General features: G+C 29.6%; 2 protein-coding genes and 1 pseudogene across 2 annotated transcripts; 1 reads left to right on the top strand and 2 right to left on the bottom strand.

The window, feature by feature from the left end:
• Window positions 1-1,766: 1,766 nt before the first annotated feature.
• LOC107898197 (replication protein A 70 kDa DNA-binding subunit C-like) lies at window positions 1,767-3,606 on the top strand (annotated as a pseudogene).
• Window positions 3,607-3,609: 3 nt separating this feature from the next.
• On the bottom strand, window positions 3,610-7,670 carry LOC107899380 (EEF1A lysine methyltransferase 2). Its single transcript, XM_016825081.2, has 7 exons — window positions 7,276-7,670; window positions 6,118-6,243; window positions 5,609-5,809; window positions 4,861-4,957; window positions 4,645-4,748; window positions 4,321-4,372; window positions 3,610-4,020 (listed from the first exon to the last, which is right to left on the bottom strand). The coding sequence occupies exons 1-7, from the start codon at window positions 7,512-7,514 to the stop codon at window positions 3,790-3,792; spliced, it is 1,050 nt and encodes a 349-aa protein (XP_016680570.2). The 5' UTR covers window positions 7,515-7,670; the 3' UTR covers window positions 3,610-3,789.
• A 4,770-nt stretch (window positions 7,671-12,440) lies between these two features.
• Window positions 12,441-17,240, bottom strand: LOC107898196 (loganic acid O-methyltransferase). Its single transcript, XM_016823728.2, has 3 exons — window positions 17,126-17,240; window positions 15,728-16,399; window positions 12,441-12,857 (listed from the first exon to the last, which is right to left on the bottom strand). Exons 1-3 carry the CDS (start codon window positions 17,222-17,224, stop codon window positions 12,516-12,518), a joined length of 1,113 nt encoding a protein of 370 aa, XP_016679217.2. The 5' UTR covers window positions 17,225-17,240; the 3' UTR covers window positions 12,441-12,515.
• Between the last annotated feature and the right edge of the window lie 1,709 nt (window positions 17,241-18,949).

Here is an 18,949-nt window from a genome sequence, read left to right as displayed (position 1 = left end):
AGTTTCTTTGTACTTAATAAAATTTTAATTTAGTAATAGTAAAATTACATTTTGACTCATTTCAAAATGATAAAAATTTGATTGCTTCACCCTTGTAATCTGTCTACGTTTGAAAACTCGTTTAATTAGGCAAAAAAATTAGACTCATTTAAAATATAGGTCAATCTTAAACTTGAACATTCGAGGCCCAAGTCAAACTTGGCCCAACCCATTTTTTTAAGTTTAAGTTGTTTTATATTATATTATTTTCATATATTATATAATTTATAACATAAAAAAAAGTTAAACCTGTAATAGTATACCATACTACTATAATATAAATATTAAAAAAATTTAAGATGGCTATATATAGAAGTTTAATAAATAAAAAAGTATAAATTTATTAAATATTAAATTAAAAATAATGTAAATATATTTCTTATTTTTTAGAAAAATAATATGAACATATTTAAAATAAATTTAGATAAATTATTTACAAATACGAATGAAGTTGAAAAAAATTTAAATCAATGCCTGATTTGGATCCAAATCTAACCTGAGTATTGAGAAGTGAGGTGGTATAATAAGATTGAGTTGATGTAACACTTGTAGTTAACTTAAAATGGTTATAATTGTGTGTAAAACATATATTGGCTACAATGTTTTAATTAATTCAAGGTTATGTTATGTGTAAGTATTTTAGAAGTGGAAACTTTTTTGTGAATGTCGTGTTATGTGTAAGCATTGAGAAACGAATGACTGATTAAATGAATCTTTTTCCTTAGTTCATTGACCTACGTCAGATTTCTTTTTTCTTCCATGATTGCCTTAAAAAAATGAAATAAATTTTGAATAAATAAAAATTTAAATTTCAAAAAAAAATATTTATTTATTGTTCATAGAAAACAAGTATATTTAGTTAATACAAAAAGAATTATAAAATATTTAAATGTGTATTGCAATCAATCATGCAAAACATACAATAACTGTGTTTATTTTGATTATTATCAACATTTGAAAAAGACTTTATTATGGGATTATTATTTTACCAAATCTTATCTGTTAAATTGCATCTAGAAGATGATTTTCTTAATTAATTATATATGAATTATGATGCTTATATATTATCTACTCCAAAATAAATAAATGAATAAATGCAAAATTATTACGTAGGAAGGAAATTAGACTTAACCTAGGCCAGTTTGGAGTCTAACTGATACAATTTTAATTTTTTTAAAAATTTAATTATGAAAATATATAAGTTTATGTTTTATGATGAATCAAATAATAGGCTTCTGTATTAGAAATTAGTTGTGAAAGAGTAAATTGATTATTTCTATTAAAAAGATTTCATTCATTTGATACGGTTAGAAATTGTATGCTAGTGTTTGCTGGTTCTAATTTGGCTTAACGTGTAATTGTTCTATGTTTGCTGGTTTAATTTTTATACTATCATTCTGTACTTTATAATTCATCATTGTCTTGTACTTGAAATTAACATATTCTGATCACTTGATATTGTTTTTCATCATTCAAGTGTTATTTTGGGATCAATGTCTGTTTTTTCCTACGCTTTTATATTCAAGCATTATCCATGCGTGTGTTCTTGTGCTCATTGGTTATGGGATTATGTTCATTCAATGCATGCGGGATGCTTATTATCATTGAGTTGGAGGTGATAATTGAAAAAGTACGATATCATTGGGAAGCCTATACTAGTTAAGAATGAGATAACACGGAGGGTAGTCCTGATTTCTGCTCTAAAATCGGATCAGCGGAGTTGAACAATAAAGGCCAGAGTAACGAAAAGCAAAAACTCAGGCACTTTAAAAATGTTCGTGGTGAAGGCAAAGATTTCTCTTTCAAACTCCTTGATTCTATAATTGAAGCTGGTAAGGTTTATTTGATTTCCGAGGGAAGTCTAAAACTTGCTCAGAAGGAATATAATGACCATAACAATGATCATCAACTCCTTCTTGCGAGCACAAAGATAGTACAGCAGTGTTCTGAAGATGACGACTTGATTCCTCGACAGCATTTTCATTTTCGTACCATAAGTGATGTCGAGGGCATGAAGAACAATGATGTTGTGGATATAACTGGTGTGGTATTTTTTGTTGGTCCTACTGCTTTGTTAATGAGAAATTTTAAAGAGATCCCTTCATTTGAAGGACATGTCCGGCAAGAGCGTTGAATTAACTTTATGGGCAGCTTTTTGCAATGATGAAGGACAAAAATAAGATTTGTTTGATTCTGGGGAGTTTCCGGTTCTAGCTGTGAAATCCAGTACAGCGAGTGATTTTAGCGGGAAGGAAGTGGGAACTATTCCTTCAACCCAGCTGTTTATAAATCCCGATTTTCCCAAGGCTCGTTTATCAGAGAGGGGGAGGAACACTCTTTCTGTCTCCATTGCTAGGGAAAAATCAAGTCGGAATAAGACAGATAATCGAAAAACTATTTCACAAATAAAAGATGAAAGACTAGGAAGTTCTGAGAAGCCGGATTGGATTACAGTTGTAGCTGTAATTGCTTACATTGAGTTGGACAACTTCTATTATCCAGCTTGTCCTTTCATGGATGGGTGTCTTCAATGCAACAAAAAGGTTACAGAAAACGTAGATGGGAAATGGTGGTGCGATAAATGTGACTATAGATGTGTAATTCAGTTACAGATACAAGATCATACCAGCACAACATGGGTGATTGCTTTTGAGGAATCTGGTGAGAGTCTGGGGGTGTCTGCAAAAGATCTGTATTGCTTGAAGTATGAAGACCAAAATGTGGAAAAATTCAAAGAAATCATACATCAAGTTTTGTTTAACAAAAACACTTTCAAATTGAAAGTAAAGGAGGAAAATTTTAACAGCAAATCGACAGTGGTGACTGTAGAGGTAAATTTTGCATCAGAATCGAAATATCTTTGGGATTTGATCTACAAGAGTAAAGCAAATGATTTTTGTCCTTTACAGTCTAAGGGCAAGAACTATTAGAGGCAAGTGTTGGACGTACTTTAGACCTGTGCTATAAATGCCATCGAATTGGACATTTGGCTACAGATTGTCCAAGGAGGTCATATAAAGGTGTTTGAAGCATGACAAGGTAAGGTTGGTTTTGAAGCCTTATTGTGTATCTGTTTTTGTAGAGCTTTTACCGTTACCGGCTTTGCATGATGGCATAACCAGGGCATTGAGCTTGGGAGCCATGAGCTGCTGTTGGAATATCATCTTGGAACAGCTTTTTGCTGAACCATGAACCAAAAATAGGTTACAGCTTTATGTTTAAGTTTTGTTTCTTTTGGTTGTATTATATATTTTCAAGTTAAAAATGCACACTGGTAAAAGCCTGAAACTGGCCAGCCTAAAAATGGCTGTTCAATCAGTCTTGCTTTGGTGGGAGCTTTCCTAGTCTCTTTTTGGTTTTTATAGGAAATCCCCATCTCTATATATGCACAATGCTTATATTTTTCACATGTAAAAAGTGAAATTCTGGTGGCAGCTTATCTTTTTCATGTGTGTGCTGAAGATTAGTACAATCTTAAGAATGTTTAAAAGCTAAGATTTTTTTTTTTTGACATTTAAAAGCCATTGCATTTTGAGATTTAAGGATGCTTAAAGATTAGCGGGGCTTCAATTTTGTTCCAGCAAAAGGAGATCAATTTCATTAAAGCATTTCAACAACAATAAACCAAAGGTGCAGAGCCACTTGGGAGACAGACCATGATTGTGCAATTAAATATATACATACATATTATCTATCTATGGTGTTATGTGGGTCAACCACCAATCCCAAAGACCTAGCCTTCAGTTACCTTTAGTTCCGTACGAATGCGACAGTAGCAACATGTGCTCCCAGAGATCCGCCGAACATGAATGTCGGATAAGTTCGAACATGGTTCAGATATTGGTACGGGGGGCAATCTCTGTGTGTTTCTCGGTCCTTGATTGTATTTGGGTCTTGGGGCAGCATTCCAGCATTTCTATGATTGAAATTTTCCACCTCTTGTACCAATTCATCTTTTGTATGGTTGCAAGATGTAATCACCTACAAGCATCATTTTAAAGAGGAAATGATTGTGTGGAAATTGTTAAATCTACAAAGTATAATGTATTTCATTTAAATAAAATTCTCAAACAACCTATAACCATGCCCGGATGTCTAGCCTTCTCAAAGCTAACTTTAAACTCATTTTTCATAAATAATACTTTCATAAATTATATGTATATATATTCACAAATCTAGCACTCGAACTCGAGCTTTGATTTCAATGGTTCTTGTTCCAGACAAGCATAAAAATCTACAAATAGAAAAGTAAAACAATAAATAAGCCTGTAAAATACTTACTAACACACCACCTGGGGCAACCAACTTCGAGACCGAGTCCCAGTACATCATCCTGAAAGGAAAAGTTTAGGAATTTTTAGAAGGTGATCAAATAGGAAATCATAGCAAATGCACAAGTTAGAGCTACTGAAAAACTACAAAGATTAGAAAGAGACTATTTTATCTCAGTAACATAACTGCAAATTATAAAATTCAAATTATGAGATTCCACAGGCATTGAGAAGAACTTCCTAATAAATCAGTTATTTGTTAATATATGTTGGTGTACAAGGGAAACAGAGAGGGCAAAGGGTGAATTTGCAGTAAAGATGGTGCTATTATTACCTTTTGATAGGTCCATCAGGATGCAAGCCAATGGCATCAAGAGTCCCCTTATCCATGACAAGTTGAAATTGTCTTTCCAACTTTGTCTCAAGAATATCATCAACCTAAGGACCAAATGGAAATGGAAAATGGTCAATGTGCTCTGGGGATAATTAAGCCAGTAGAAGAAAATACCAATATGTAGTTTACAAATTAAGTCAGAAATTCCATCCATACCAGAAACTTGATGCTTGAAAATCCATCTCTGTCAGCATGACTTCGAGCGAAGTCAATTGCAACCTCGCTATAATCAATACCAGTCAAATCCGTGAACCTGAATTGAAAAAGGCAAAGTATTCACTTGACCATTACCATAACTACAATGATAGTAAGAAATTTTAGTTAATCCCAAAACACATTTATCAGAAAGTTGACCCAAGGACTACACGTCTCACAGCACCATTAATTTAACAAAAATCACTGTTGTGACAAGGTGCACTTTAAGCTCTAGAATCCTCATATTACCTAAGGAGCAAAGCACAATATGTACATGTGTTTGTGGGTATATAATAAGTTTAAGATATGTAATTACAATAATGAACTCCACAGATTGGTCCAGTTTTATCCACAGAACAGCAATTATTATTTTCTTTTGTTGGGCCATATGCATGAATCATTGTCCTATGTTGTTGAATACTCGATACTGAGAAGTAAAGAATTTGACATCATTCCCCTTGTTAATAGTAAGGGTAAAGCTTATGGAAACAAAGTTAAACATAAAACACATTAAACGAGAACTAAAGTCAGGCAGCCCTTTTGTTTTGGTCATTGCCTTACAAAAAGAGCACCTAGGTATATGGGATAGACTGAACAATATGCAAACCAGTTTATTGTTGAAATTGAAAAAACCTATGAATTTTTTTTTCTTGAATTAATTTTAGCAGCATATATATAACACCAAAACCACAACTAAATCTCAGTGTACCCCTGCTTAGCTAGTTCTTGAAGGAGTAGACCATTGCCAGTGCCAATGTCAAGTACACTCCAGCAAGACAAATATTTCTCATCCTGTGCAACAGGCTCACGCTTGGCCTCGTCAACATGATTTGGCATGTGACCTTGAGAAATATCAATACACAAGTTTTTGGTCCAAGAAGTAACAGTATCCATGATTTCAGCTCCAATCCTATTGAGAAAGGTAAACAGTGAAGAGACAAATAAATTAAAAGACCTAAAGTGAAATTCCCACAGTTGGAAGCTCTAGGAATCTGTATTAATAAGAAAGTTCTTAAACATGGCCCAGATAACAATGCAGAGCTGTCAAGCCAGTCAGTTATTGGGGGAAGAACCATTGAAATGCATATTATGTTAAATTACATTTCATATGTTTATACACAACTTACGTAATTATGTGATTAATAAAAAAAAAATTCCTAGTAGTATGAAGATATTGCCTAGATTGAAGTGAAATTACATAGTTAAGGTTATACTGACCAAATTTCACCAGCATGACTATGATCACAAAAACTTGTCAGCTCATCTGCATATGCACCGTTCCTATAATTCTGAAGACCAAGCACTGTTGTCATAGCATCAGCATCGGCTTCATCCTTGTCAGAACTGTGTATAGTGTATATAACAGAAACCAAACAAATCCATGTTAAGCATATCAGCATGATAAATTACATTATTCAATGCATTAAAAGTCAACTAATAAGCCTCCATTAGGTTGTTACCTTTCCTACTTGCAAAAGAAAAATATATTGTATAAAAACAAATAATGATCTTGAGAACGGTAAACAAAAATCACATAGAGAACAAAAAAACAACAACATGGTTTTTGACATTTGCATGGAACAAACACATTTCAATAGGTAGTTCGTTTCAACCATCTACACCTTTTTAGAAGGAAGTATGCAGTGCATGAGATATTTTGGGAAGTCTCAATATACATAGCCTCCCCTTTGTTCACAAGAGAGGCTGTTTTAAGAGTTTGAACACATGTACCAGTAGATAACAATTGACCATCATGCTAAGCACAACCTTCAATCATATATGATTTTGTTTTTATACTATTTGCAATTGCTTTATAGCGAGAAAAACGCAATTAACAAAAGAACCAAAATAGAATATAAGAAGCAAGAACTTGCTTTGTGATTGCATTCATTTATACAATTATACCAATAAGCCATGTTACCTGGACAATTCATTTTTCTTTCAAGTAGCTATGCCCTTCAGCTGTGTCCAACAAGGCATGTGCACATAGGGAAAAACTTAAAAGAAATTAAGCATACACATCTTAAACAGATTACTGTATCTGATACTATTACTCACCATGAGCTAAGATAACATAGAAGATAACTAATTACATATTGAAATCCAAAAATGTATTATTTGGCTAAAAAAACTCAAATTGTATAGATTGATCATTTCAATAAATTTTCTTTTCGTTCCAATAGCATTGATAGACAGCTAAATGTACATTTGACCTTATCACAAAGTTCGATATTTTAATTGAATTCTCAATAGATCAAATCTCAAGCTTAAAATCCAATATACTGATTCATTAGCTAAAAACTCAAATTTTAGTCAAACATTCAATTGAAAATTGCGAAAAAAATGAAAGACAAATAGAACTAGAAAAAGAAAAACCTGTAATTAAGGGCAGCACGGAAATTGGCAACGGAGGAGAGGGCTTCGGCAGCATCAGCGTGGCGCTGCTCATCGTCAAGTGTGCTCCCGTAATCGCTCTTTATAGACCAGGAATCTGCAGCCACCGACCGCTCGTCGTCGGACGCCACTTCTCGACCGGCCTGCAGCTGTTGTTGCGGCGGTGGATGTTGTTGGGTTGCATCCGGTGACTCTTCCGGCGCCAATCTGAATACTGCCATGGATTTTAAGGTATTTAATTTTAAAATTAAAAAAAGAAAGAAAGAAAGAAAATTTGATTAATTTGTGATTGAAGAAAAGAAATTCCGAGGTTTCTTTTAGTAATATTTTATGTGAAATTTCATTTATTAAAAGTTGCTTACAACTGAGAAATATTCTGATTACGCACGTGTACTGAATTTATAACACGACTACTATATATAGGTCAAATTTTCCTTTTAGTCTCTGTGTTATGTTAAAGTTATAGATTTAATCTTTACCCTTTTTGAATTTTGAAATTTCAGTTTTCATCCAAATTGTAGTAATAAAATTCTTTAAGTCAAATTTTGCTATTATTCCCGTAGTATGCATAATTTATGGATTCAATAATTATTCACCAATTTGACAATTCTTAGCCATTATAGTTTTAAAATCTTGAAATTTCAATCCCAACTCAAATGAATGATAGCACTCAAATCTATTAATTAAAATAACATGACTTTTTCGTGTGTGAATATCATGTGGAAATAACAAGTTTACATAGCATTATACATTTAATAACATATTTACCGCATAAGTTTTGAAAATAGTAAAATTTAATTTAACAAATATAATGATTATTGTTTTCGTCATCACTAAAATTATAAAATTTGAAAAATACGGTACTAAAATATTAAATTTATGAAATTAATAATTTATACATAATATAAGAATTAATAGGAGGATTTGACCTTATATCTACTATTATTTATCTTTTCATTTATGAAATCAATTTTGTTTTTGTCTTTAGCCTCTCAACAATCTTGAAATTGAAGATTCATCATTTTATTCTACTCTATTTTATAATATTATTAGATGGTTGAATTCAAATGAATAAAATTGTTAATTATGACATGAGTTTAGTCCATTTGAAAATAAAGCTTCAATTACTCTATTTAATGAATTTTCAGTCTCATTTAAAATTTAACCCACATATTTTAATTTTTAGTTAATAATATTTACAAATTAGATAATAAATTTCTAGAATTAAAAGTAAAAATACAAAGTTTTAAAAGTCCAAGAGTCGCAAAACTAGACAAGTAATAAAAGGATATAATGCCAAATTTAATCCTTAATGTTTATATTTTTTGTTAATTTGGTTCTTGTTTTTAGTTAAATTTAACTTTTAACTTTTAACCTTTTAAAAAGAGTTAAATTTCCTTTTTTAATAGAAACATTAACTAAAACATTAAATTTTTTAACCGTCCATATATACTTCATATTGATATTTCACTCTTTATCTTATATTTCATTTCAACAAATAATTTAAAATTTATAAAATATTCAAAAATAAAAAATTTCAAAAAAATTATAAAAACTTGGTAAAAGTTTAAAAAAATTATTATGAAGACATGTGAATGTAATGACCCGAATTTTACGGTTATCGAAAAAGTGTATTTTTGGGTCTCCGTTGCTGAAAAATAGATCCGTAAATATTTATCAAAAATATTTACAAAGTTAATTGAGTGGTTAATTAAAATTTAATTAAGTTAATTTAGCTTAATTAAGGATAATTGGATAAAAAGATTAAATTGAATAAAGTGTGAAAGTTTAATTATAGATTAAAAGAAAATAAAAAGGACCAAAATAGAAATTATGCCATTTAGCATAAATGAGGAGACATATAAAGTAAAAAACAAAAATTTTTACTTTCAGATTTTAATTATAAAATATATATTTATTAGTAATTATTAAATTAATTTATTATAATTATATTATAAGATAATTATATGATAAATAAATTAAATTGTGAGAAGTGTGTGACAAAAATAAAATACATGTGTAATAAATATTATGCATACATTTGTAATATATGTATGTATTTACTTATTATTTAAGTAAATATTAATGTTATTGTTATTATTAAATTGATATTATATTATGAAATAAATTAAATAAAGACAAATATATGGTAAATAAAATATACAAGTGTAATACATATATTTGTACAATTGTAGTATATTTTATTTAATTGCTTTCTATTTAAATAGATTTTTATATGAAATAAATAAAATAAATAAAAGAAAGACAAGTGTATAAAAATGATTTGGTATAAGTGTAATAAATATTATACATATATTTGTACTACATGTATGTATTTGCTTATTATTTAAGTAAATATTAATGTATTTATTATTATTAAATTGATATTGTATGATGAATAATTTAAATAAAGACAAATGTGTGGATATGATTTGATGCAAGTATATAAATAAAAATATATACATTTGTAATATATGTATTTAATTATTAATATATATTTATTAATTATAAAAGATATTTATTAATCAAATGATTATATTATAAGCTTTTTATGTACTAAATAAATTAAAACATGACAAATGTATGATGATGATATGTTACATGTGTAAATATAAGTAATATTACAATTGTAATAAATATATTGATTATTAAATAGATATTTAGTAAGTTATTATATATATATTTACAAAGCAAATAAAAGGAAGAAAAAGAATAAAAAAACAGAATAGCATGAAACGAAACAGAGAAAGGAGGGAAAGAAAAGAAAGAAAGGGAGGAAAGGGAAAATTGAGATTTCAAGGTTTGAAAGTTTAATAGTTGTTTCGGAAATCTCAGCTAAGTAAGGAAAAATGCAAAGTCGACGGGAGCTAGCTCGAAAATTACGGTTTGTATTTCTATAATCCGAACATAGTTATTAATTGTTATATTTTATTCAATGCCTTTAGTGATTGTTGAAGTGAGAATTATTATATTTGATAATGGAAGAGGGTTGATTTGGTATGTTATGAATTTATTGAATTAATTTTGAATTGAATTATATATATATATGTGTGTGTGTGTGTGTGTGTGTGTGTGAATGTCATATTGTGCAATTATAATAATTGAATTTTGGGTGAATGTTATGATAAATAATTAAGATGTGAATTATTTGTATTGTGTTTTTTTTTATTATATATAATTGAAATGAATTGATTTAGTATGTGATGAAATTAATATGAATAAGTGACTATTGTGAAATTGAATATTTGTTATTGAAAAGTGAATTGAGTTTTATTGAATTAGGAATAAATGTGATTGTTGAAGTGTATAATGATTGGAAACTGGAAAGTGAATTGGAAACCCTATTAACAGTATCGGGCTAGGTCGGATATAGTTGGCATGCCATAGGATTGGAAGAGTTCAGAGATACTTCCTCAAGTCGATGAGACACTGGGTGTCACTATATTTCTTCGGATAGATTTGATGAGGTACTGGGTACCACTTTACTTCGGCTAGGCCGATGAGACACTAGGTGTCGCTATATTGCTTCAAACTATCCGATGAGGCACTGGGTGCCATTCTGGTGTGTTTGGTTGGATCCGTGTATCCGTCTGACTCCGAGTCATGTTAATAGGGGTTATTAAATATAACAGTGATCAGATTGATACTGAATGAAGAATTGAAATGTGGACTAAAACACACGAATCGTATTATACAATGAAAGCTATCTGGGATAGCAAGTTGATTTGATATGAATGGTAATGACTGTTTTTGAAATGGATGTGTACAGAACACTGATTGAAAAGTGAATAGTTGAATATAGTTTATTAATATTAAACAGCGAACTAAAGTATGATTGAGACAAATGAATTATGTAGCTCTGGATTGGATAAAAGTGAATATTATAATTGTTTAATGACTCGTGAATAAATTGTGGAAAGCTATATAGGTTAGTAAGTGAAAAGAATGAAATAAGTTACAGTAAATTTATCTATGAATTAAATAATTGAATAGTTATGATTGTTATATGATTTTAAGTGTTTGTTATTTTTTTATTTTATTAAGCGTTTGGATTATAGAAATACTACTGAGTATACCAATACTCAGAGTACGGTTTATTTTCGTGCGCAGATTAAGTTAAAGTGAGAATGTCGAATCAACATCCCAGGCAAATCCCGAATTCAACGAGCTAAAGCGTGTTAATTGTTGATAATGGCATGTACTTATGTGTGTCATTTTGAATGGTGAATGTAAAAGTGAAATAAGTAGATTTAGATTTTAGTAATGGTATATAATAGGACTTGGCTAATTTAGTATGAATTTGATTTGTTTGATAATATTTGATAAGTAATTAGAATTGAGTATTGGATAATATATAAAATGTGTAAATTTAGCAAGTTTTGAGCATATTTAAATGTGTTTAGATTGGTTGAACATAGGTATTTTATGTAAATTGTCCGATAGGTTCGGTGATGCTCTGTAACCCCGTTCTGAATACGGTTTAGGGTTAGGGGGTGTTACATGAATTTGCATGCAAGTTGCCATGGTTAAAAAATTAACATTTTTGTAAGTATTTTTGTTAAAAAAAATTGATTCTTTTGAGAAGTAGACGATCAAGTTCAAATTTTTTAAAAGGTTGATGGTTAAATTTAGCTCAAAAGAGTAAATATCAAATTGACAAAAGATACAAACATTAAAGGTTAAATTTTCCATTATGCCTAATAAAAAAATTAAAAACACATAAGTACCTATACCATGGTTTAGGGATTGTTTAAGAATTGAATCAGAAATTGATATCAACCGAAAATTTAAACATAAACCTTTTATTGCTTCCTTCGAGATTTGGTGTATCATAACACACTAAAAGTACCATAGAAACTTCTGTAATGAGAGTTACATTTTGCCTACTTTACTAAAAAAATGGGCAAGTTAGTCTCTACACATTAAATCAAACAACAAACTGATTTTCTCTATTAAAAATTTCATCCATTTCTATTATTACAAACTGATGTTACTGACGGAATAACCAGATAGTGACATGTGTCATTCCACATGTACCTCATGTGGATGTACAAGAACAAATTTTTAATAGTAAAAAATTGATGAATTTTTTTAACAGAAAAACCCATTTACTCTTTGATTTAATATACATAGACTAATTTACTATTTTTTAAATAAAAATAATAAAATACAATCCAACTTTTAATACAAAAGCTTCCATAATACTCCCACCATAGTAACACTTAAATGCGCTTGAGAATCATAAACATCAAAGTATTGTCAACAGCATTGTCTCCAAATACGAAGCCAGATTGTAAATGCTTGTTAGCGTAACATGCGAAGAACTCGTCAACGATCTCTGCTCCGAAATGGTCATTAATCAATCCTTCGAATCCAGCTCTTACGTGAGATATACAGTTTTGGGTACTCGGCAATGGCTGCCCACGTTTTAGTTGCTCGGTTATTTCGTTCATGCTTTCGATGCTGAAACGCCCGTTTCTCTCAATTAATTCCTTTACCTCCTTAGCCGAGGGAAAGTATAAGGGCAAGTTGAAAGATTTCACCTTTTCTTCATTGACTAATCCCTACAATAAGGAACAGGGTCACATTATGGACCACATAAAGGTCTAATTCTGCTCTTAGTCCCTCTAATCTTCAGATGTTTGAAATTTAATCTTTATAGTTTCTAGTTTGGGCAAACTACATGGCGGTCACAAATTATTGGTAAGTTTCTTTTTTAGTCACCCAATAATTCAATTTTGTCTTTATTATTCACTAAGAGGTAAACGAAAAGATGACGTGTCAGCTTTTAAAATTGGCATAATAGTAACTTTAATCCTCAACATTTATACATTGCGTCAATTTAGAATTGATTTTAAAAAAAATTAACCCTCAACATTTACACATTATGTAACTTTTATTTTAGTTTTACTTTTCTTTTTGACTCTTTCACCCAAAAATCTAAGATAATAATTTTCAAATATTCTCATTTCTTTTAAAATTAACTCTCAATGTCACAAAGAAAAGCAAAAAAAAAAAAAAAAGAAACCAAATTGCACAATGTGTAAACGTTGATGGCTAATTTTTTTAGAATTAAGACTAAATTAATACAATGTATAAATGTTAAATGTTAAAGTTGCCATTATGCTAATTTTAAAAGCTACTACATCATCTTTTCATAAGTCATTTAACGGTTGGTGACAAAGAAAAGACAAAATCGAATAATTAGGTGACCATTTTATAGCTTTTCATAGTTGGATGACAAAAAAAAAACTTACCAATAATTGAATGACTTACTGTAATTTACCCCTATACTTTTAATGCCTATAATTTAGTTTTTTTTACCATTTTAATTTAATAATTGAACTTTCATCGATAATTTGGTGAGTGGAATTTCATTGAATTGGATTATACAACTTTTTCTCTATTTTTCTAAGTCGATTTTACTTAACTCAAAAAGTGTTCATGGACAGAGTCGAGGTTCGATTGTAAAAGAAATTTTCAAGTCCAAACCCATTTTCAGGTCGAGCTAGCTTGCCCAAAACATCCATTTCACTATTTAAAAAATAATAAAATATTAAAAATATAATTTTAATTGATATTTTATATACTTTGACTTCAAATTTAAAATTTAAAAATATTTTTTATTATTTAAAATTAAATTCGGGTCAGACCGAACTCACCTGAAGTGTGAAAATTCTTTTCCAAGCTCGGCTCTAGCTGAGTCAGGCCTACTGTACTAGACAAACTACCCGACCCTTGAATAAGTCTTCTTAATCCTAAACTCGACGTTTTTATTTACTTATTTCAGTTTGTAGGCATGAAATATTCATGATGTGGCTCAATTTTTTAATTCTAAAAATGCTACATAATCCAATTTAATGATAGCATTTGTTGATAAAATCACTAAAATTTAAATATATATTCGAACCGACCACTCAAATTAAAAAGCAAACTACAACAAATGAATTGATAAAAAATGGATCCAATGAATAAGTGTAGTTACAATCAACTCCTCTATTCAACATAAAATAAATTAATTGAGTCTTTAAGAAGCATGTAAAATACATTATTTCATGGTTTCATAATAGTCTTTGTCTCCATAATAAGGAAAAGTTAACCTATTTTATGTTGGTTTCTTAAACTATTTAATTTGTTAGTTAATGTAGGATACTAATTAATCATGTTTAATATATTTACTATTATTTTAATTTTATTTAGGTTTAATACATTATTTTATATTCGAGTTTGACATTTTTTTTTCTAATGTAGTATCTGTGTTATTTTTTGATACAATGTGGTACATATATTTTTATATATTTTGGTACCTAGTGTTTAATTCGAATTTTAGGATTAATTTTATGAAAGTTAATTGCAAATATTATTAGGTTTGATTTTTTCATAATTTTGTTAATAGAATACATTTAGTGTTAATTGTGAATTTATTTAATTTTTTGTTTAATTTGTCAGATGAAGTTTGATAAATGTGATTTAATTCAAGTAGACTTGTTCAAGGGTCGGGTAGCCCACCTGGTCCGATGAAAGTTAATGGATATTATATCAATAAAGTTGATCTGACGGTTAAACTTTAAAACATTTTAAATTGGTAGTCCACCTAGATTTAGAATGATTGTCAAATTTGTCAAAACAGTTAAACTTAATTTAAGTTTTAGAGTTGATCTAACGAAAGTTAATTGTTAATATCATTAGCTAATTATGAATTTTCATCAAATCAACTCTAAAACTCGAATTAAACACTAAAAAAATTAAGAGTTAATTACACCAAAAATCCTTAAACTATGGTAATCATTCTAAATTGGTCCTAAAACTTTAAAACATTCTAATTGCATCCTAAAACTATTGATATTATATCAATAAAGTCTTTCCATTACTAAAATCATTAATTTAATCTTTAAATGAGAAACCAAATCCTACATGACATAATTTAAAATGAAGAATTTAAATAAAAATGAAATCGTAAAAATGAATATCGTAAAAATATTAGTTTTGAGATTTTCGAAACTTTTACAAAGACTATTGTTTACTCTCTCTTTTCGATTTTACTTTATTTTTAATTTTTAATTTTAAAAGTTATGTGGCAACACTTCACTTTTCTTTTAAAACTTCTATTTTAAATTATGGTACGTAAGATTTGCGTGTTGTTTAATGGTTTCAATAATGGAAGGACATTACTGATATAAAATCGATAGTTTGAGGTTGTAATTAGAACATTTTGAAGTTTGAGGACCATTTTAAGATAAGGGTTATAGTTTGATTGGAGATGTTTGGTGCAATTAACTCAAAAGTTAACACTGTTACATTTAAATATCAATTTATATAATTTTTGTCAAATATAGGTATCACATTAGCAAAAAGTGTCAAATTTATGTACTAAATGGTATATTAAGCATTTTATATATAAATGCAATAATTAAAAGAAAAAGAAAAAAAATACCTTGTTAGTCAAATCCAGAAGGCAAGATCCAAAAAGGTCATAAAATTTGCCAATTGCAGTATGAGATAAAGGGATTCCATTGGGAACTCCACCCATAAGGATTACCATCAGCCCTCCATTAACAAGTTCTTCACCTCTACCATTCAAAAAGCTTTCCATATCTTTCTCAAATTGAGCTACATACGCTTTGGTCACTTCCTTTTCAATTCCACGACAATATATACTTCCATCGTTGTAAGCTGGAGACTTACAATCAACCACTTCTTGTGGAACTTTGGACAACCATTGCAGCGCGTTGGATGAATGTCCGATATGAATAGATGATTTCGGGAACAATCGACCGTAAAACGAACCTGGAACACCGGCGACAAAGTATGGCCACGAGGGAGGGATGGATTTGAAAAGGGTGTTGAAATCGTTGCTCGAATGATCATTGAAAAACAATTGAAATTCGAGAATGGTGGATGAGTTTCCATGGTTGGTTTCGTGGTGTTTTTGTTCTAATGCTTGTATGATGTTTTGCATGGAGAAAATTGTGTTTGGTCCAATGGAACACCCAAAATCTGCTATTCGAAATGTTTGAGAAGAAGATTGGGAACAAAACTTGTCCATGTCAAGGTTGTTTGCGATTGCACGAATGATCATTGCTTTTGTAGCGTCCACAACTTCTTTCTGCACCGAAATTTTTTGTCACTAAAGAACAAAGATTTTCGGGAAAACATTATTGCTCATGCATGTTATAATTAAACCCATGGCTTTGTTATCCCATTTAGGTTCTTCTTTATATTACAGTGATATATAGGTCAAAATTGGTTTTGAGCTGTTACTACGTTTAAATTTGAAATTTAATTTTTTATAATATCTTTAGTGGAAATAGTAGAGGAAGTAGGCAAGGTCTTGGCCTCAAAATGAAAATTTTACCTTTTTATTTTTTTTATAAATGACCTAATTAAAAGTTAATATTATATTTTGACCCTCCAAAATTAAAAAAAAAATATTTAATCTCTTCAAAAATAAAAAAAATTATAAATTAACACAATATACACTTTCACCTCACACAAATTTATAGGTCAATCTCGCCCCCCTCCCACCCAAAAAAGAAATTTGGTTTCACCCCTATCAAATAATTAATGCCATTATACATACCTTTTTCAACTAAAAAAAATTCATATAATCATATGATAAATTTAAAAAAATGTTTTTTTAAAAGAAAAAAATCCTTGTTAACATTTTAACCAAAATAGCTAATTGTGTTAATAATTTATACCAACTAATGACATTATAAAAGTATCAAATTAAATCAAATTAAAGTATAAAAGTTAAAATTTAAAACTGAGGATAGAAAAAGGATCAAAGTCATAATTTAACCTAATATTTAAGATAGTTGGTGAAACCTACCTGCAAACTAGAGTTCTGGGCATAGCTTAATGGGCCATCCCCACCTTTCATGGTGATTTGTTGAGTCACCGTTTTGGGCTCTTCATTGGCCATTTCCATTTGCTTAGAGAAAATAAGTACCTTTTTTTTTTTTTTTTTGCTTTAATTTCAATGGTATGATGAGCTTTTATAGCTTGAAATCTAGCATATAGGGTTCTCTTTATATTATACTTGAAATATAATCATATTTGATATTCCTTGGATATTTCGAACAATATTATATTCGATGCTCTAAGGCATGCATGGACGGCAAGTCGGCTACCCTATACGATGGTGAAAGAAAACGATTCTGTTGAAATGTATATATTTTTTAAACCAAACACACTTATCCCATTCGGCCATTACATAGGTAATCTTTTTGTATAAAGGGTTGGGTCGTAAATATTTATAATGAAATTAAGCTTGCAAATTCCTTGATGTGTTCGATTTTATTTATGTTACTACAGCGCACTTATTGAGAATACCAATGAAAGCTTCTCCAATTGCACGCCAACAATATAATATAATGTTTCTTTTCACATATAATTTAATAAAAGGACAACGTAGCAAGCAAAGCAAACATGGATTAAACCTAAAAAGCTTTTGGGGTTTTTATTTCTTACTTTTTTTGTCTCAAAACTTATACTGGTAATTATTTGATATATAATTATGAAGTTATTAAGATTTTTAAGTGTTGTAGGCTGCGATTTAAAGTTAGAGACGAATGTACATGGAATATTCCATAGAGGTTTACTGATTAAATGAGACTCATTTAATCTATTTGAATTGATCTGATTTATAGAACATATGGATAAGCCCATCTACTTGAAACCTTGGTGGCCCAGTAAAGTACTCCAGTAAAATTAGAGTTACGTAGGTAATTATTATAAATACTAAGGGATGAAGATGTATAGAGTTTAAATCTCTTAGGACTGTCATTTTGTAGATAGGTACAAATATCAACCATTGATGTAATTCAATCTGTACTATTGGATCTGGGGGAGCTCAACAATAAATAGAGGTCTTTCATTCATTTGTAATCACTCAGTTGTAATCCTTCAAAGTAATAGAATGCTTTTTAGAGTGTTTACTCAAACATTTGGTGCATGCTATTTTTCTGTTCATTTCTGGCATCTTTCTCTTTCGAGTTAGCTTTCACTTTGCTTCGGTGCCTTAGAGAATTTTTTGCAAGAATTCTCATTTTTCAAGAGTAAGGCTAACTTAGACGGATTTGAACTCAAGAAATCACCTAAGGTTGTGCAGTTTGTCAAACTAAAGTTCTAGCCTCGTGGCAGTTGGTATCCGAGCTAGTGTTTTAAGGTGTCGGTTTTGATGACGAAACGAGGAGACGGGTGATCTGCCACAATTCGTTGTAACGATCTGATAGTTACGAGTTTTGAAAAGTGCATTTTTGAGACTCCGTTACCATAAATCGGACTTGTAAATATTTTTAATAAATATTTATGAAGCTAGTTGTTAGTTAATTAGGTTTTGATTAAGTGAATTTGTATGAATTAAGAGCAATTAGGTAAAAAGACTAAATTGCATATAGGGTGGAAGTTAAATTATAGATTAAAGAAAAATTAAAAGGACTAAAGAAGCAATTATGTCATTATTCTTAAATGAGGCGGGAATAATGTAAGATATTATAATTTAATATAGATTATAATAAAATAAGTTTACTTAATATTTAAGTAAATATATATATAATATAATAATAAAACAAGTAGATAAATGAAAAAGAAAGACAAAGCTAAATAGAAAGGAAAGAAAGAAAAGAAAAAGGGAAAGAAAAAAGAAAAAGAA

Source organism: Gossypium hirsutum, chromosome A07 (assembly GCF_007990345.1).
Source record: "Gossypium hirsutum isolate 1008001.06 chromosome A07, Gossypium_hirsutum_v2.1, whole genome shotgun sequence".
NCBI lineage: Eukaryota > Viridiplantae > Streptophyta > Magnoliopsida > Malvales > Malvaceae > Gossypium > Gossypium hirsutum.
The sequence above is the reverse complement of the archived record's forward strand: the minus strand, read 5'-3'. Positions and strand labels throughout refer to the sequence as shown.

Bases quoted from the DNA above. Each gene is read 5' to 3' on its own strand.
- LOC107899380 (XM_016825081.2), bottom strand. From the start codon at position 7,514: ATGGCAGTATTCAGATTGGCGCCGGAAGAGTCACCGGATGCAACCCAA. The intron at 6,244-7,275 runs GTTTTTCTTTTT...CACTATACACAG, and splicing joins CGTGCTGCCCTTAATTACAG to TTCTGACAAGGATGAAGCCG. The intron at 4,021-4,320 runs GTAAGTATTTTA...TGATGCTTGTAG, and splicing joins TTGCCCCAGGTGGTGTGTTA to GTGATTACATCTTGCAACCA.
- LOC107898196 (XM_016823728.2), bottom strand. From the start codon at position 17,224: ATGGAAATGGCCAATGAAGAGCCCAAAACGGTGACTCAACAAATCACC. The intron at 16,400-17,125 runs GTAGGTTTCACC...ATTTCGGTGCAG, and splicing joins CCCAGAACTCTAGTTTGCAG to AAAGAAGTTGTGGACGCTAC. The intron at 12,858-15,727 runs GTATTTTTTTTC...TCCTTATTGTAG, and splicing joins TTCTGGATTTGACTAACAAG to GGATTAGTCAATGAAGAAAA.